Genomic DNA, 20,389 nt, shown 5'->3' on the forward strand with positions numbered 1-20,389 from the left:
TCACATAAGTGTAGGACCTATCAACCACTGCAGATATGTACTTCATTAAGTTCTGAAGATGAAGCCTGATAAAAATGTAGAAATAGAAAAGACTTATACCCATCCCCAAACTTTCAGGCTGTGAATTGAGATACCTAAAACAAGGACCATTGGGTCTGTGTATGCACCAGTATACAGTCAATGAAAAAAAAAAAAGGAAAGGTTTCTCTAAAATGATCTCAACAGGAAGTTCCCTGCTTTCAGGAAGTGCTGGATCCACTGGAGGTTACTAGCCCAATGACACTGTGATGGAATCACTCCATGGAAGATAAATCTTCTGGAATCCAGTCCTGTGATTCCAGTCCTGTGATTGACAGACCATGGCATATAAATGTTGTCTTTATTCACTGAAAGTTATGGAGTCCTCTTTTAAGTGTTAACAATAGTAAAGATAAGCCTTATCAAGTTACATATCAATCAAAAAAATGTAAAAGTATAAAGGTCACTAATATTCCTTCATTCAATATAGATGTCCTCCTACCCACATTGTTCATCCTGTAATGCTGTCTGTGTTAGTATCTCTCTGTATATATACAAAGATTCTTCCCTTTTCCAGCGTATATGTATTTATATGTGTGCACATGTAACTCTTCTTTCATATGTATCTTTTAATACTACCTAGAAGCAACAGTTTGAAGCCTGAGAGATTGCTCTTGGTCATCCTTTTTCCTAGACAAACCAGAGCTGGATGCGTTGGAGGATACCCCTACTGAGTTTCCATGCTAGCAGAAATGTATATTTTATAGCAGTAGAGAAAGGATTTCCCTTTAAAACATGTGGCATAGGCATAATCCACAGCAAAATGATGTGATGTCCAGGCTTCACTGGCATTCCACTTCAGGGTCCCAATTCACACTAGTCTTTGTCTCACAGGCCCCTTTGGAGCTCATGTCACCAAAGCCTTCAGTTCCTCTGGGATCATTAAATCCTTACTCAATTTCCAGCAGATATGGGAATTGTATGTGAGCAAATGTAATGTGCACAAATCATTCCAGCCACCCTTGTATTAAATGAACTTTTTTAAGAAGCTGGTTTTGACCTGATAGAACATAATGGTTTCAAGGGAACCATATAGCCATTACAATCCATCATATAAATGAATACTTAGGGACACCTAAATCCAAAGATTATTTGTCTGTTGTGCATATACTTGCTTAGAGGAGGCTGGAGGATAGATCTCTCAAATCTGCAGTGAAAACATCTGTACTTTTACAAAATTTTCCTTAAAAATGAGCACATGCAAGAACTTTCTCAAAAATGAGCATATGCAAAAGTCTTTCTCAGATTTCAAAATGATCAGTTAATTTTGAATCAAAGTGACCCCCAGCATCAAATTACATTTTGGATGTATTGCTAATAAATTATTGGTTTAGAAAGCAAAGGATTTCAGAATGATAAAGAGTATTTTATATGACCTGTTCTGATTGCAGACCCTGGTTTCTCTATAACCTGATGGGTTTTCATGTGTTATTAATTACTGTGTACTGTACTCCTTTAACAACTATGGCAGATACTGTAAAGCTGAGGAAAAGCAAGTGATATAAAATACAAAAAGTTCTGCAAACCCTGCTTTTGCTTCCTTTTGTTGCTCTCTCTCAATGTAAAAACAGATAAATGGTTTCCTCTTTCAAATACAACAAAAAGAAATGACTCCTGGGAGGAGCCCTAGGATGCCAAGTTTGAGCCTGGATTGAATTTTTATGACCACTGTAAAAACTCCTGAAAATAGGAAATTATAATGGAAATGCTGACTCTCCCTGCACCAGTGTGAGCAGCACCACCACGGCATTATTAGTGATCTAAAGGGGCTGGAAGTTAAAGTGGAATCATTTACACAACCCACTTCACACCGCTTTGCAAACAAGGGGTGCGTGGGGCGGGGGACTTGTGGTGGGGGGGATCTTGCTCTTAATTAGTTGCTTGCAAAATCCATTGTGATTCTTGAAGAAGACAAATCCCCTATCGCTCTATTCCGTGCTCTGGATTTTCTTTCCTGCTCCGCAGAAGTTGCTAGCAGAGGGCTGTCCCCGCCGGCTGCGCGGGGCGCGGGGGGGCCAGCCGGGACTTGCGCGCCCGCGGATCTCTCCCCCGCCGCAGCAACTCCCTAGAGAAGGGCGGTAATGCATTAAAGCGCCGGGTTACATCCCAGCATCGCAATCAAGCAAGAACGATTTCTCCCTTGTTAACAAAAAGGAGATGTTCCAAAGTTTGGCTTTTATTTTCAGGGAGCCCTAGAAGTTTGGAAAAAACCGCAAAAAATTCCAAAGCTAGCAGAACAGCGTTATAACCATCTCTGCACCGATTTTCTTTTGGAGGGATGGAGGCGGAAGCTGCTATTTGAAGAGCGTTTACTCGCACCGCGGGAGCAGTTTCCACCCGCGTTGTTCGCCCCTATTCTTCCCTTTCTTGTCATTAGCGGCTATTAAAGTACTAAGGCTACAAGGAACCTGAGGAGAGAACTGTGGGCAGGAGGGAGCGGGGGATCAGTTTGGGAAAGGGGGTGCGGGAGCGCCCGCGCTGCCCGCGGGCCCTGCCCGGCGCCCACGGCCACCCGCAGTTCCCGGCCACGCTCCGCTCTCGGCCCCGAGAGCCCGTGGCCTTCCCTGCCCCTTTCTGACTCCCCCTTTTCAACTCAGTCCGGGCCGTTCCAGGGAGGGCAGAGTCCACACGCTCTAATCCTTCACTGCGACCATCAGCAAAATCGAAGGAAGAGGAGAAACCAGGCAAGGCGAAGAAAAGCAGAATACACATATACACATAGATATGTATATGTATCCCCGGCGCCACAGATAACGGGGGCGTTACACCTTGCCCGGGGAGGCGTGAGGACAAGGAGAGCAATGCTGAGTGCACTTGTGCCTGCTCTCCCCTGCGTGTCTGCCGCCGGGGCTGCTCCATCCTCCCGGTGAAGTTCCGCAACCTCCGCCGAGCGCTGCCGGCTGCTCGGTCCTGCTCCCGCTTCCTTTCCCGGGAGTGTTGGGAGCTGAGGGGCTGCCGAGAGGAGGCGGCTTTGCCCAGCCATCCCCCCCACCCACCGCCTCTACCTCCGCCAGACTCCGGGGGCGACGGAGCCCCTGGCCTCGCCGAGCACACGAACCTCCCCCTGCTCCGCCGGAGCCGCTGCTCCCCCCAGCCCCAGCGGCGGATGATGCTTCGCGAGTAGCACAGTTGTTTCTTCTCAGTTAAAGAATTTTAAGGGACAAGCGCAGTTCCCCCGTGGGCAGAAAGTCCCACGGAAGCAAAAGGGAGTTTTATCCTGCCCATGGCTATGGAATGGGGCAGGGAATCGTTTTTCTTGCAAAGGTTAAGTGGGTGAAGTTGGGTATTCCAGCTGCAGCAGGGAAGAGGAACATCAGTCAGGCTGTGTAACCCTCTCCCAGCACGCGTGTAGGTGCATCCAGGGATGACCGGCATCCAGAGGAGCGTGACCCAGAGGAGGCGCGATCCCCCGTGCCCGCAGCGCGCAGAGCTAGCCCTTGAACCCAGAACTCCTTAGAGAGGAGGTGACAAGCGCAACAGGCTCCCTACGGGAGCGATGGGGAAATGCCCTCGGATGTTCTCCCCCTGCCCCCTGAGTCTGCTCCGCAAGGGACGCTGAGCCGCTCCCCCCGGTTCGGGCGCCAGCCCCGGCACCGACGGCACCGGAGCGAGGCGGCAGCGCCCGACGGCGACTCCGGCGCTGCGGGAGCGCAGCGGACAGGCAGCCCCGGTGTGCTGCGTCCGGGATGCTGCTCCCCGAACACGGGGTCCATAGAACTGGGGGCCTTTGACTTGCAGCTACGTGGGACAGGATAGGGACGGGGATGATTTTGGGAAGGGGATACAGGTGGGAAACAGGAATGGGGGCTCCGGTCTCCCCAGTCATCCCACAGGTTTCTCTTGCAACGAATTGGGTTTCGCTGTCACGTCTAAATCCTACAAACGTGGCTAACTTTGGGAGCAGATGCCTTCACTTTTCACAATTCTCTTGAAGTCGTAACATTCCTAATCGACAGCAGATCTTCGCTGCGGAAAAGCGCAGCATATTCCCTGCGTGTCGGAGTGGTTTTGTCCCCCGTTCCCCGTATTAGGTTCCCCACCGCTGTAAGTTGACATAATGCAAATTAGCAAGGGACATCATAAAAATCCATTCGAGAATAAAGGTTTTGGAACAACATACGCTTCATAACTTAAACGCCATATATTTAAAACAAATGCACTTAACAAGACAGTTAACCTGGAACTTCAGTTCTACCGCCAGTAGGTTGACAAGTCCAAATATTTTTATTTTTTACCAAATACGTAAATATTAGACGACACATTATCCAGGCAGCTTACAGCTACAGCTTCCAGGAATATTCTAGAATAGAATGATTTGTCAACGATCTGCTTTGATTATAAACTACTTTCGCGTGGGAATAATTTTTTTTGTGTCTCCCTCCCCCGTAGACAATGAGATCATTTACTGCCACGGACTTCGATGTTTAAGTATTTATTTCAGAATGATGGGGTTTGTGCCTGAAAGTGCATGGTTTTTATTTTTTTCCCTCAAAGGCAGCACGTGCAGGTATCGTAGCTGGTTTTGTGTTTACCGTCTCAGCTAATCCGCTATTTCTCTAAAGAGAATTGCGACTTTTGTTTTATTAGTGCATGCACCCACCCTCAGCTATAACAAGATTTTTCCTATGGGAAAAGATACATCTCCAGTTAGAAGACCCTATCTGTGGTGTGTATCTTGGTCTGGGGACACTTGGGAATCTTACATTCGTGTTCAGACAACTGGACTTAAACTATATTTGAAAATGCAAACTTATTCAAAGAAGTCAGTTTACAGCACCGGGCACAGGATCACATTCTCGACAGGAATGAAAATACGAGATTTAGGGGTTTGGATTTTGAGGGTTTTCCTTGTTGTTGTTTTTTTTTTTTTTTCGCTTGTCCGGGGGGATGTTTTGTATGTTTGTTTCTTGTGGTGTGTTTTTTTTTGGGGGGGGGAGGTTGAAAGTGTGAGGGTTATAATAAAGAAAGAGAGAAAAAACCAACACGAAATGCGAGAGAACTGAAGAACTGGGAACGTCTTTCCTTCCCCTCTGCCTCATAAAAATGCCACCCTTTTACAAAAAAAGGGAACGAAAATCTCTTCGCCTGACTGGAGCAGAGTGCAATGGACCCCAAATTTTTCATAAAAATAGTGAGAATTTTGGGTTGAAACGGCAGGGCTAGGCTTGCTTCATCACGCTACTGTCATGCTCATGAGCACTTATTCTACAGGATGATAACTTAGTGTTTTCTTGTTGCTGTTTTGTTGATTTTGGTTTTATTTGTTTGCCTGCTTTTCCTTCGGAGATGGTGAAAAAAAAAAAGGTGTAATAACAGGAGTGTAATGAACAATTGAACAATAAAAAGACACATGCGTGTCCCAGAGCACGGTACCGTGTTATCCTGACGGATCTGTCTTCGCTCGAGTATTATATTACCCTGGCTTCTCGGGACAATGTAATATACCCAAGCAATTTTCTCCCCTTCCCGGATCTAAAGGAGTGTGAATGGATGGATGAATAGAAAAACAAATAACCGAGGAGATTACGGCCTCAGGATTAATTATAAAGCACGTTTAACCTTTTTCTTTCGAGGGTTATTTTGCTTTTCCTGTGTCACCCGGGCAGTCGCCTCCGGACGCAAGCAAAGCTTCGCGGCTCCCTATCCACGGGGAACCCGCGGAGTTTCGCACGCCGTGGAAGCCCTCCGGGGAGCGGGGAGAGACCCTCCCGGCCCGTGGGAGGAAGGACAGGAGGAAGACACCCAGGTCAGGGGCGCTGGGGCGGAAAGTGGGGAGCAGGAGGGATGATGAGACGGTCGGAGGAAGCGTCCTCCCGGGGGTGGACCCCTCACAGGTAAGCGGCTCCCGGGATCCTCTCTGAGGATCTTCTCAGAGAGGCAGAACAACTTGCGATCCCTAAATCCATCCAGCGGGAGCAGATTCCCTCCCTCCCTCCCTCCTCCCCCACTTTTTCATCCTTTCTGCCTTTGTCCCCCTCCCGCCCTCTGGGCAGGTCCCGGTGAGTCCTGTCCCGCGGCTCTGCCCGGCGGGGAGGGGGCGCAGCGCGGCGGCCGGGAGCGGCGCGGTTCGGCGCGGTTCGGCGCGGTTCGGCGCGGTTCGGCGCGGATCGCAGCCCTGAGGTGCGGAACGCAGCGGCGGGGCCGGATCGGCGCAGGCAGCGCTGCCGCGCAGCGGCGCCGGGGGAGCGTCCCGAGCCCGCGGAGCTGAGCGGGGAACCCGCGGGCCCCGGGAGGACGCTCGGCCGGGGGGCCCTGGGGAGACGCTCCGGGAGAGGCTGCGGGAGCGGGGACGGGGGGAGAGAAGAGAGGTTTGGGGGCTGCGAGCCCCGAGCTGCCGTGCCTCCCGGAGAAGCGGGTTGAAAAGTTGGTTCTTCCCAGCCAGAAACTTTCTCCCCGCGTGCGCATGCCCGGAGTGCGGTGGGAGGTTGAGGGGGGAGCTGGGAGGGGGGGTTGAAATAAGGAGGAGGCAGGAGGGAAGGGATCGGTTCAGTCTGAGCGCGACTGCTCCCGGGCGCGTTCGCACTCCAGCGCACGCAGCCGCCTCCGGGAGCGGGAGCGGGGAGTGCACCTCCGGCCGCGCCGGCCGGAGCACCTGGACACCTGGCCCCGCTCGGATCTGCCTGTACCCGCTGGAGGAGCAGTGGGGTGGGTGGGGTGAGCTGTGCCCCCCAGGGCCAGCACAGACACTGACCTAGCCCAACCTCCGTTTTTCTTTTTCTTTTTTTTTTTTTTTTTCCTTTTTTTTTTTTTTCCTATTTTTTTTCCATTATTTTATTTTACCAGCTCCAATTTAGCCCAGGATCTTTTAACTGCTGCCAGCGGTGGAGCACAGATCGGGATTAGGTAAATAAAAAGAACAACTCATTCTGTTTGGTTTTGTTTTGCCGAGCCTCGGGGGCTGGGGATATCGATTCAAACACTTCCTTTACTCTACCTCCTTTCTTTCTTTGCCCCCATCCCCTCCCACAATCCGCTGGATGGTGCAGAAGCGTGAATATTGTGGTTCACGTGAGGAGGACTGTTCTCTTTGGGGCGGGCGGAGGGCTGGGGTAAGCCTTCACATGGGTCTCGGATATTTTGATGCTATTTAAAGACTTGTCCTCTTTCAAAGTTGTGTCTCCCCTCTTGCGGAGAAGCAGTGTTTCAAACCCGAGCTAAAAATGACACATACGAGCAAAACAGAAGCCTGCATGTCCTTTACGGCCTTGAACTTCCAGCTTTTCTCCTTTCTATTATTGGCATTTCTTTCCACTTCTTTCTCTTCTTTCTTTATTTCTGAGAGCCTTCTTTTCTTTTTTTCCTTTTTTTTGCAACTCTAGTGTTTTAGGAGCCGAAAAGCCTTCTCTCTTTCTTCCCAAGGCCATAACAGGAATGAGCCTGATGTTTATATTTGTCTGATCGAAACAAGTTCAGCGCAGGAGAGACTAAGCTTCTCTCGAGACCGAGCCTATAAAGTGTCAGTGCAAAGCCGAGGATTAGAGTCTGGTTGTTATCGTTGGCTTTTGGCAGGGAAACTATAAAAATAGAGCATTTTGGAGATTATTGTAGCGCCGCAGGAATTGTTGACAGATAGTGAGCCAGGCAGGAGGGTCCCGGACAGGTGCACCGTAGGTCCAGTTCAGTAAGTCCAGAGTCAGCTGAGAAAGAGGCCCGACCCCCACGGCAGCGCTGGGCCCGGGGCCCCGGGGCTGCAGCTCCGCGGCCGAGCCCCGCTGCGGGACCGGGCCCGGGATGCTCCGCCGTGCCCGGGCTGCCCCCGCGGCTGTCACCGCAAAGCCTCGCCCCTGCCCGCGGCTATGCGTGCTGTGGCCGTGGGAAGCGAGGAGTGCAGAGGCAAGAAATCCTCTCTGCGGCCGGGAGAGAGGCAGGACGATGTATTCCTGTGCAGGGGAGGCACCGGGTATTTCTCTAGGGAGAAAGCGAGGGCGAATGTTGCGCTGGGGGCCTTTCCACACCCGAGGGGATTGCAAAAGCGCGCACACACGGTACCCCCGAACCTGCCTAAGAACCTGTGCGGGGAGAAGGTGAGGAGCTGGCCCCTGCGGCCGTCCCGCACAGCCACCCACGCCCGCCGCGGGCCGCGCTCCCGCCCGCGGCCCCGCAGCCGCTGTCCCCCGGGGCCCGAGCTCGGGGATCTCTGCTCTTCTGGAGAAAGGCTGCCCCGGGCAATGTAGCCATCGCTGGTGCACTCGTTATTCTTTATTATTATTATTATTTGAGAAACTAAAGCCCATCTCGTTCACCCGCGCTCGCAGTGGTGGTCTGGGGAGACTTGTCAACACCGATTTCGTGATAAAATGTGAATGATGATTTTATAAGGATTGAGCGGAGATATCCAAGGCACACGCTGACTGAGTCCTTCCAGTCCTCATTAATGTTAGTAATTAACTCTTTCACGCTCAATTAGCCCCAAATAAACCTGCTTTAATAGATTCTGCACACTTCATTAATACTTTGAATAAATCTGTGTTGAACAATGCATTTTATTCCTCAAGAGCACCACGCTCGAAAAATGCGGAGCGAAAGGGCAGTTTTATTCCCTTTCCACTTACTTTCCCAAACACAGATAACTTGCAAGCTCCGTTTCTCTGCTTTAACTTTAGGAAGGGAAATTTTCTTTGCCACAAAGAAGACAAAATAAATAACCGACCTGGTGGCAAAATGCAGCACACCGATGCGTGCAGCCGAGAGGACAGGGCTACCAGACTTGAAAAAATTCAGGCAAAACTGGGGAACTTTTTTTTACGGAAGAACTTGATTGCTGTAGTTTGTCGCAAGAATGCATCATTTTATGCCCGCTACTTTATCATGTTTGTAAAAATAAGCAACGTTCTCAGGGTAATTTACCTCCTCCATTCTTCCATGTGGAACTAATTAGCAAACCTCATTATTTATGAGTCAGGTATTTAATGTAACAAATATCCCTTTCAAAGGATACATCGGAAATTGATAATGCAATGTAGAAAGAAAAAATACCGACTAGTCACAAGATTACTTAAAAATCAATTTAATTTCGCCTCTTGCTGTGCTACCAGCAGAAAACTGGGTACATTTTTTTTTTTCTGGCTCATAGAGTAGGTAGAATTTAATCTGGAAGGTTAACATTGAAATGGTCTTAAAACAGTGGCAACTGGACAATAGCATTACCATATCTTCACTCAGGGCAAAGGGTAAGAAAGCTGGAGACAGATGTAGACTTTCAAGTTTATGATCCTTTTTTGCAGGGTAAATTTATCTTGGCATGAGTGGGTTTTGTTTCAGTCAGAACACAAGTGTTTTGTTCTTAATTACTCACCGAGCTACTTTGTGTTAAAAAAGAAAAAGAAAACCCCGTACAGTTTTATTGCTATGGGGGGTATTCAAGCAGAGAACTCGCGGGGTCTTCTTCTGTAAAAAAAAAAAAAAAAAAAAAAAAAAAAAAAAAAAAAGAAAAAAAAGAAGACCCGATAACGATCTGTTTACATGAAGCAGAATTAAAGGTGGAGGTGACACCGAAATCAAAGAAACGTTGATCTCTCTGCGGGCAAGTGGGAGACCAGAGAGCTACTACACTGTGAAACACATTCACTTTGATGTCCCGAAGTGAGGGGACTTTATGAAATAGCCTGCTCTTCATCCGTATTTTTGACTATCCCGGTCGTGCAGAGCAAAAGCGTAGCTTACATTTCTGGAAAACTGCCAAAAAACTTGCAGTAACGTGAACAGTCTGCTCCCACCTCCTCATTTCTTCTTATTTTCTTCTCCTCTTTTTCTTTTACTCCCTTATTGTCTGTTATTTTTTCATCCTTTTTAGGATTTTTAATTTTTTTAATTTAACAGACCTGCTCTAGCAAAAACCAAAAAATTGTGGGCATAAGGGATGCTATTATGACCTGACTGCATTTCTCCTTGGTTTGTGCCTTGTTCTTTATTGGGAAAATCAAAAGAGAATTTTAAAAATGTTTTAAAGAGAGAATTTACCCATATTGACGTAGTAGATTTCTGCTTATATATTCCATATTTAGTGTTTTCTAAGAATACAAAGAAAGAATGAGGGATAAACTTCATTTGTAGCAGCCTATTTCATGTTTGAGAGATCTAGAGCTACCTAGACAGGGAAACGGACATGGAGCCATAGTGATGGACAGAAACAGACATTTTCAGGTACCCAGACGAGAGGACAAGAGTGTTTTCTGTGCACTTTGTCCTTGGGGTCACCAGCTGAGGCATTTGTGCTGTGATGTGGACATGCTTAGTGTATAGGCAGCACTAACTAAATAAAAGTATATCCCCAGTAGAGCAACAAAACCGTCTGGTTGGTTCAACAGCCCTAAATAGTTCAGCAAAAAAAAAAACCCCAAAAACCAAAAACAACATAAAAAACCACCCAACCACAAAAACCCCCTCCAAAACAAAACAAAAAAACCCAAACCCCCCAAAAAATTGAAGGGGGGAAAAAAAGAGGAAAGGGAGGAGAATAGAGAATATAATATGTGCATTTTTCAATCAGTCACTATCAGAAATGTATCCAATTGAAAACCAAAAAATGTCACAATCTCTTACTCTGGGTCATTGCAGTGGAATTCGTCTAAGGTTTGAGTCTCTCTTCCTGCTGCTGATTTATGTAAAGCAAAGTGAAAGGTGGGCCCGGAGTAGAGAGCTGCTCAGAGTAAGCTTCTCCCTCTCACACCCTCCCAGCCGCAGCTCCTCTTTCCAGGCAGCAGCACACATATAAATCAGATTTGTTTCCCTGGTCTTTAGACCTCTTCCACCAGCAGTTTCCACACCCCCAGACTTCCAGCTCAGAGGGACAATTACTGCTCTGCTGTACTTTGCTGCCTCTGTTTCTCCAAAGGGCTTTACCCTTCACATGGGGATGAACTCTAATCTGAATACTGCGAGGACCCTGCTAGAGTCTGCCGTGGGGATCTTGTGGGGGAACCTGCCATGACTCAGGAGGATCCCAGTCAGGATCTTACAAAGACCCTGTGTGGATCCTATGGGAACGCTGCAGCAAACATGTGGGGATTCTGGCAGCAAATAGCCCCGCTGAAGGCAAATCCCAGAGCTCGCTGAGGGAAAAGTCAGTATAAGCTGAGGACTGTGCAGTAAGGAGGATGCTCTCTGGGCTGAAGGGATATGATTCTTCCAAAAGCCATGGGTGCTCTCTCACACCCACAAAGGGAGGAAGCTGTGTCCCCACCAACAACCCTCGGGAGACATCTCCTGCCAAATGGTTGACAGCAGCCAGGGCTCAATTTTCAGACTGGGCCAGATGTGCCTCAATGCTGCTGCCTTGTAGCATTTTCCCCTCTGTCTTGTGGGGTGGGACATGTAGGGATCTGGCCCAGAAGAGAGGCTAGGGGCTTGGCAGGACCCTGAAACCCAGACCAAAGTGATGGCACCAAGCCCAGGGAAGGGCTGAGGCTCTGCAGCTGCTGGTCTGGGTGCCCCATGGGAAGGGTCTCGCCAGTCTTCGTCTTTTAGCCTTTTGAAGGGCTAAAATTAAGCAATTGCTTAGATTAGGATGTGGGCTTGAAGCCAGGCACTTCTCCCTGAGAAGGGCAAACGACATCTCAGGTTTGTCACCCAAATTCAGCATTTTCCTATTTCTTTTTGCAGTACACAAGAGAAAGGACTTTGGCAGGTATTTTACCCATAATTTTTTTTCACCAAATTCATTTTATTTTTCTGAAAGAGGGAGAGCATGCAGTTCTGAGCATCCAAGTGCCTCCATCATCTCAGAGGCTTGGCTGAGGCCCGACCACAGGGAGCTGAGTGACCCAGGGGCAGCAAGCTCCGCACCCTTCCCAGCACCACCTCCAGAGTCAGGGCTAAACCCAGCTTCTCTGGACAGATGTAGTGGGCAGTATCTCACTATTTTCTAAAGGCTGAGGTCACCTAGGAAGGGATCTTAAATTACTGGGAGATGACTGAGCTTTTTGGGCCAAAAATGGCATCTCGGCTGTCCCCGTGTAGAAGATCATTGGAAATCTGCACAGCAGGGGATGCTGCTGGGAAGTGAACGATTGTGAATGCAGTACAACATTTGTGTGCGAGAGAGAGATGGGGAGAGGGAGAATCTGGGGATGCACTCCCAGCAAAGACCTGGTGAGGCCTCTCTAATTCCAAGGCATCCTCATCCTGCGGCTTTGGAGAGGGATATTGATTAGGGGTGACGTAAGGTGCTTTGGTTTTAATGTAAATCTACTTCTTCCTCTTCCCCCCCGTCTTTATTTTCCAGATATTTTCCTCCCCTGTTCTGAAGATCCTCCTCCTGAGCGGCCACCATGGGAAGTAAAACCCTGCCGGCCCCCGTGCCCATCCATCCTTCCCTGCAGCTCACCAACTACTCCTTCCTGCAAGCATTCAACGGGCTGCCCGCCGTGCCCTCTGACCACCTCTCCAACCTCTACGGCTTCAGTGCCCTGCACGCCGTGCACCTGCACCAGTGGACTCTGGGCTACCCGGCCATGCATCTGCCCCGCTCCTCCTTCTCCAAAGTGCCCGGCGTCTCCAGCCTGGTGGATGCACGGTTCCAGCTGCCCACCTTCCCACTCTTCCCACATGTCATCCAGCCCAAGCAAGAGGCTGCCAACATGACCCTCAAAGCCAAGCCCCGCTTTGACTTTGCCAACTTAGCAGTGGCTGCCACACAAGAGGACCACTCTAAACTGGGACAGGCAGACAGTCAGGGCTCGCCAGCAGGGCTGGGGTCTTTGCTTGAGGTGACTAAACTCTCTCCAGAAAAGAAACCCACGCGGGGAAGGTTACCATCCAAAACCAAGAAGGAGTTTGTGTGTAAATTCTGTGGCAGGCACTTCACCAAGTCCTACAACCTTTTGATCCATGAAAGAACCCACACCGACGAACGGCCCTACACATGTGATATTTGTCACAAGGCTTTCAGAAGACAGGATCACCTGAGGGATCACAGGTAGCTATTTTTCTTTTCCTGTTCTTTTTCCCTTGTGTATTTGTACTCTCCCTGTTACCAATCCACACTCAAGATTTTTATAAGAAGGGTTAAGTACCTATCCAACCAAGAGTGTTCCCTCTAGTTTTTCCTCTTCCCACTGTTGGTGAAAGAGCCCAGGTAACTCACAGTGGAAGACATACCTCACTCACTCCATAAAGACAACTTTCACAGCCTCCTTTTTACTTCTACAGATGTTTTCACCCTCCATTTGCCTCATTCTGCCTCTATGATCACTCAGAAGTGTCATGAGGACACACAGTCTGGTGACCCCAAAGTAAAAGGGAAGTTCTATATCCCTAAGAAGTGCACCCTCTAACCCTCTGATGCCCCCCTCTCTTGCACACAGGCATACTGACAATTGTCCAAGAACCGCGCTCCAGCACTCTCAATCTCAGCAGTAGGTGTAAGAAATGTCGAGCCTATTCTTCCTCAGGTGGCTTGCTGCTGAGTTTAGGCCAGTTATTTCTGACATGTCAATTGTTTTTCTCTCTCTAGATATATCCATTCTAAAGAAAAGCCTTTTAAGTGTCAAGAATGCGGGAAAGGATTTTGCCAGTCCAGAACACTAGCGGTCCACAAGACACTGCACACGCAAGTAAAGGAACTGAAACCTGCCAAACTTAAGTGTTGAATCTCCATCTTCTAGGAACTTTTCCTCCCCTTCAGACTTTACACCAAAACTAGAGCAGAAACAAAACTTGCAGGATGGGAGCACTGGACTTTGTGCTTTGTTTTGGTTTCTACTTTAAAAAGGGCAAAATCTGCACCCTTTCAATTCCCCTGTCCAAGCAATTAACTTCCTAAGTCGTGGGTGAAAAGATTATTTTGAATTTAAAATATATGTGAATGATACAGAGAGTGCTAGCTGACTTGTGTGGCTTTGATAAACTTTATGCCAAAAGGTGGTGCTCACGTGTTGGACAGGAATCTCTTTAAAACCAAACAAAAACCCACAAGACACCCCCGACAACCCTGCCCCCACCCAAAAAAACCCCAAAAAACCAACCAAAATCGTAGCTTCCAAAAGTATTACTTAAGAAAATCCAAACTCTTATTTTATACTTTTTTTTTGACTGTATAAAGCTTCTTATTTTTACACTTCAGGAAATACAAAGAATTCCAGAAGACAATTAAGAACTGAAAAATGGTGGTTTCTCATCACAGCACCATTAAGACAAGGAGAGGGGCAACTTGCAAATCTCATTTGCTAGTTTGTTTTCAGAAAAGAAGAAAATTAATGTTTGGAAATGACCTAAGTCTCTCAAGTGGGGAGTCCTATGATGCATTAGAAAATGCATCCAGATCTCAGACCCACGGGTTCCTGATGTTGGGACAGATCAGTGTTCATGGGACATGGAGAACTCTTTTATTACCTTGTGGTCTAGTGTGCTGTGAGGAAGTTTGTAACTTCTGGACTTATTTAAAAAACCCAGAGGAAAGAAAGATGGCAATACGTCAAACTGACGGTATGCACAACATGGTTTTAGTGGTACTTAAAGTCTTCGTGTGTCCTGGTGTGAGAGAACAAATCTCAACTTGAGAGCGTATTTTTTTAAATGCTGGCTTTCTGAACAGTGTATTCAAATTAAGAGACATTCCAATAAGTTCTGTTTATTAAAAAAAAAAAGTTGTATGGCTGTTTGGCACTTTATGCTGATTATTGGTAATTGACATTTATCACTGGATTGTGTGTGGTTTTTAAGTATTAAAATAAATTGTTATTTTACAGGCAAATCTGCATGGAATACATATGTGTTCATTTTGTTTCAGATCTCTGATCTCTTCCCTGGTAAACCCTCTTTGTCAATATTCAGAACCTATTTATTTTTTGATATTTTTTTCTCGGTCAAGTTATTTCCTCAGTGGTTGTTTCTACTGTTCTACGAACCTTAGAAAGTCGTCTGGATTTTTTTTTTCTATGCATTAGCTTTCCCCCTTCTAATTTTCCTTTTCTACCCTTTTTCCTTTTTTTTTTCCTTTGGGGTTTTTTTTTTTTTTTTTTGGGTTTTCTTGGTTTGGCTTTTTTTTTTTTTTTTTTTTTTTTTTTAACGCTGACAAAAGTAAATATCTGCGGAGAGTCCAATAATTTTGCCGCTAGTGAGGAAAAAAAATCGTCTTGGGCAACTAAATCGTGGGTATTAGCTGATAAGATTAGGTGTCAGAAGTGTTATAAAACAAATCAGATGAGTAATGGGTGAACTGTTGCTGCTTTCGGTGCCTGGAGGCGCTGCGGGGAGAGACACCTTCGCACCCCCATCCCCGCGTTTGTCAAGAGAGGGCATTTTTCAGTCACATCTTCGGCCGGTTCCGCGCTGATTGGGGCGGCCTTTGATTCCCGGCAGCTGTCTTAGATCAGAGATGTTTATTCCACTGCGAAACCTCTTTGGATCGAGACGGGGGAGAGAGCGCAGCGCTGGGGCATCCGCTGGAGCCTTTGAAGCGCCTCTTGCCGCCGTCCTTCCTCGTCCTCTCGGCAAACCCCAAACCTTCCTCCTCCCGTCACAAGTCAGTGCCTCCGCGATAAGAAAAGCCTCTTTTTTTTTTTTTTTTTTCGCAAATTAGCGACGCGGCAGAGGTGACCTCGGAGCTGCCCGGCGGCTCCTGCGCGGCCGCGGCGCGGATGCTCGGCCGGAGCGCGGACGCTCACCGAGCCAGCCGCTCGGTCCAGTGCCGCTCCTTTCGCCTTCCCCCCTGCCGCTTTTAGTAATTATTTCTTTTTTTTTGGTCAAAGAATCCTATCAAGGACAGGAAAAAAGGTGCATTTCTAACTCATTTAGTGTAAGGGGAGTGGGAGAAACCTCTCTCCCCCTCTTATTTATTGGACACCCATTCCAGCGCACCGTAACAAATGAAAAGGCTGCAGGACGGGCTGCGGACCCACCTCCAACGTGGGAAGGCCCTCGGGGAGCTCGGGATGCGAAATGCTGCCTGTGCCTGCATCGAGCTGCGGGGGCTGGAAGCACGGGCAGAGCTTGAAGCCGGCTTGCTTCGGCTTTGCTTTGGCTTTGCTTCCCACCCGTCACTCGCTTCTCACGCGGCGAGAAGACTTTTGGTTTTGGCATCTGAAAAGCAGCAAGTGAGGGGTGCGGGGTGAAGTCCGCAGTAACCTGCAGGCAGCCGGGGCCGGCCCTGCGTGGGAGGAGGGCGGGACGAGCGCGGAGCCCTGCGCGCCGCTCCGCCGGCATCTCCTGCGCGGAGCCCGGCTGCAGCGAGGAGCATCCGCCGCGGCGCTGGCTCCGCGCGGCCGGGCCGGTCCGGGTTGTTTGCTCGGCAGCTTTTCTCGGAGGCAATTAGAAGGTGTCGTCTCCCGCGCCTCTCCCCGGTCCTCCGTGAGGGTTTAGAGGGATTGCCTTGCACAAACCCCGCAGGAGCGGCCGCCTTTCCGCGGCGTGGGTCGCTGCCCCGGAGCGCTCCATGGGACACGCCAGCCGCCCCCGGCGTGCCCAGCTGCCCGGCCAGGGGCGTCGCATCCCGCGCCGCGCCGAGGGCGGACCAGCAGCCCCGAGCATCGACACGGCGTTAAGGGCAGCCTGAAGGCTGGGTGGTTCATCCTCCTCTGTCCCCTTCTAAACGGAGAAGCAGAGACAAAATCCCCGATGGACTTCCCCGTCCCTCTTGTGTCGCTCCTGGCACCAAGTAAGGGAACAAGGATGCGCCCGGGATCCTTTTGCCGAGCGAGAAAGTAAAGGGCACTGTTGCTCGGAACCAGGTTTTCAAGGGTCTTAACTACAAGGCAGAAACCCGAGTCGGGTCCACAGGGAGGGAGGAAGGGACTCAGGTCACTCCGCTGAGGCTTTCCCACGGTCTCTCCACCGCCTCCTTAACACCGGGAAACCGAAACACCCGTGGCGAGGTAAGAAACCGTGTCAGTAACTGGTTCCTGGGAACCATTAGAGCTGCGGGGTCGCAAAGGTGGAGAAACCACTCCTCCCAGCTGGGCATGAGAAGCGTTTCATTTGAAAAGCTGAAGCTTGGTGATCTGACTGCCAAGAATTTCTTGGGACCTGCATTTTTTTGTGCAATTAAAAAGAAAAAGAAAACCTCCAGAACTGACATAACTGGAAATACAGATGTAATAAAACTACGTGGGCATGCCAAGCACAGGATGCACATACAAACTCCCAATGCCACTTGTACTACACTTAAATATGTGTGTGTTTCCTCCTCCCAGAAGGCCACTTTTGCCCTGGTGCTAACAAAGGCTATCTATCTGGTCATGCTCCCAGCTGCATGCGGGAACAGTTTGCCTTTTCCCTCCAGCATTCTGAAATTTGCTAGGCAGTATCAGTTCAGTGATTTGAAGGAAAACAAAATAAAGATGAAATCATGAGTCAGAAGAGATAAGTTGTACTAAACCCCACAATAAATGAAAGGAATTAGATGGGAAATGTGCTCTTTGAATCAGGATCACAATTTAAATGATTAATTGCCTTCTTTCTTTTTCTTTTCTATCTTTACATGTGTTTTAATTTGGCATTCATGCAGTGAATAAAACTTAGGCCTCTGTCTGCCAATCGAGAGCTGATTCTGTTTTCACAGTTGCTTTAAATTTTGCATTTTCATCATAACAACATCACTGAATGGGAGTTTGCAAGAGTAAAAAAACCGGACACCTGACTCTAGTTGCCCCTTCCTGCAAGATTTATAAGGAAAACACAGATTTTTATATTTTAATTCTTTATTTTTAACCATTTCCAGTTACAGAAGGAAAACATAAGGATGTGTTGGCACATCTCTTGCTCTCTTCCCCCCCTTTGCATTCCAGTCATTCTTTTTCTGCCCATAAACTGTTAGTACTCCACAAGAGCCTGATTCTGCACAGCCTACTAAGCCTGTTTTTTTGTTAGATGCAGGAAGAAATCCTGTCAGATGGGGTCTTCATTGTACATTCCCGAAACAGAGCAAAAGCCTCTCTCAGAATGTGCACTGGAACAGCAAATAGTTACTTTTCAGCTGTGGATTGCATGTGCCTCTGAAAAGGGGACCACAAATCATTGGGTTTTTAAAGGTTCCGCATGAGTTGTATATTAATCCCAGTTTTCCTAGGGATGGATTAATCCCAGCTTCCCAGTTGTGTGGCTAGAGACAATGTGGATGGGGTTGGGGGCAGGGGAGAAGTGAGATGAGGAAAGGAGAGGGAAAATAAAAGATATATCACAGGAATACAAGGCCTAAGCGGTGAGCAGCCATAAGTAGTTTCAATACCTTTCCTACCTCTGTCACCACATGTAAGCTTGAAGCAACTCAGGCTCCCTGTTTCAGTTTCTTCATCTGTAAATTGGGAGTAATGCTGCTGATTTTGGTCCCAGAAGACTTAGCACACTCACGTAGGAACTCCTGCTCAACCCTCAGTAGTGAAAGGAAAAACTCCAATTCGTCTGAGGGCAACTGAAAGCAGGGGCTGATCTGGGTGATCTAAGGGACTGTGGACGACAAATTTACATTCACGTGTAATTCTTTTCCAGCCCTGGCAGTTTTGTTGAGAGATGGAGTTCTAGAGCCCAGTATGCTTTTCTTTTCTACATTCCTATCCAGTGACTACACAGGAGGAATGGCATGGGCCAAATTCATCCCTGGTGGGACTCCAATGACATCAGTCATCTTTACAGGAGTTTTTTGAATGAAGTCAATTGGGTTTTACAAGGACCAGTTTTGGCCACATGCATATTTAACTGCTCAGAGCGCTGCAGCAGTGAATGAAGCTTCCCTTCCCTTAGGAAGAATCACTTCTCAGTCTGGGAGACACAAGCAAAGCCATTGACTTGTTTTGCACAGTCAAGTTTACCTTATTTAAACTCAAGGAGCGGCTGAAGGGTGCTCAGCATCCAGCAGAACTTCAAAGAAACAGCAGCCTAGCTGCTGTGAAATGTTCCCAGCTTTTGATGGAACTCTGCATTTGTCCACAGGCCCAGTGCAGGTCCCACTGATCCCCAGCAAACTTGTGTCCACGGCAGAGGGCAGTGCCCAGCAGGAGCACCAGCAGGAGGCCTGTGAGCAAAGCAGTGGCTTCAGCACGGGGCTGTGCTGAGCTGTTCCCTCTGCCCTTTATCAGACCTGGCTTTTCCAGGGTCCCTGTCATGCTCAAATGTCTCTGCCCCTTCCAGTTCACATCTGCCTCTATGCTGCTCTCTGGGGCTGTAATTCCATTACCAGTTATACCTGATGAGAATGTGGTAATTCACTAAAAAGGGCATTCTGTCCTCTGCCTGTGACTTGGATGCTAGTGCTGACTGCCCCTAAACTTTACTCCTATGCTTTACTGGAGTCTGACATTGCACCAAACATATAGAAAAGTTTATAGCAGCATTATAGTTCCTGACTCAGTGGCTATTGAAAAGTAAACCAACAATCTGATCAGTGTCAGTGACTACCAAGCGTTTGTCTACAGAGTTTGTCACCACTAATCATTTAAATTATTTGCAAGGTCAGTTCATTTTGTTTTCTTATTGCATCTTCTAAGGAACAAGTCAATTTGAACAACTAGAGAACTGTATTGCTAAGTCTGAGTAGAAGAACATGTGTTCTGGTCATATGAGGGACCTCAACTCCTTCCCAAGGGATGAATGTCATGCCTCTTTTCCTGATTTCTAATGTGCCTTCTGTCTTTACTAGATCTGTGAGTGATGGAAGTCACATTTAATTTTCAATAGTTTTTACATTATTTGTGTGTAATAAAGACATCTGAGATTATGGGCTTGTTCATCTCTTTTACATCAACTGAATCAAACAGAGCTATTCTAGTTTTACAGCTGAAGTTGTGAATTACTAATGGTTTTGCTGCAGCCACAAAACCCATACTATTGAGACCAACTATCACCTTTTTGTCTACTTTTAATTTTCCTAAGTTTTATTTTACCACTTTGTCTTCTATCCCTATTAGTCTATGTCATTTAGGAGAGAGGAAAAAAAGAAAGTGTTACTAGCTTTTCAACAGAATATATTAATATATCAATACATCACTTGTACTAGAGACTTGATAGGTTTGGTTTTTTTTCTTCTACATTCTTTATTTCTCAGGTAATATTGGGGTTTTTAAATTAGTATTTCTAATACTTCTTTCTCTCATCTTTTTTCTTCTTCAGTGTTGATAGAATTCATGTCCTGCCCATTTTTATCTGCATTTCTGCCTTTTATTCAGGTCCATTTTAATTTGCCTACATGCTGCTGAAACTTTATTTTTATTTGCCACATCACTGGATCTGATGACTCTATTTCAATCTGACCTTTTTTTTTTTTTGTTACCCTCTGGTCTTCCTCATCAAGCTCAAGTAAGTCTTCCCGAATGACATTCACTACAAATCTTTCTTTTACCAAGTCTCTGAATTAATTCATCTCTTCATGGTCTTGCTTTCT

At 47.6% G+C, this 20,389-nt stretch overlaps 1 protein-coding gene across 1 annotated transcript; it reads left to right on the forward strand.

Annotated features, from left to right (window-relative positions):
• Window positions 1-6,538: 6,538 nt before the first annotated feature.
• OSR1 (odd-skipped related transcription factor 1) lies at window positions 6,539-15,247 on the forward strand. The gene is made up of 3 exons (XM_084201605.1): window positions 6,539-6,921; window positions 12,302-12,994; window positions 13,532-15,247. The coding sequence occupies exons 2-3, from the start codon at window positions 12,348-12,350 to the stop codon at window positions 13,665-13,667; spliced, it is 783 nt and encodes a 260-aa protein (XP_084057731.1). The 5' UTR covers window positions 6,539-6,921; window positions 12,302-12,347; the 3' UTR covers window positions 13,668-15,247.
• Window positions 15,248-20,389: the final 5,142 nt, after the last annotated feature.

This window comes from Fringilla coelebs (genome assembly GCF_963513975.1).
Source record: "Fringilla coelebs genome assembly, chromosome: 3".
Classification (NCBI taxonomy): domain Eukaryota; kingdom Metazoa; phylum Chordata; class Aves; order Passeriformes; family Fringillidae; genus Fringilla; species Fringilla coelebs.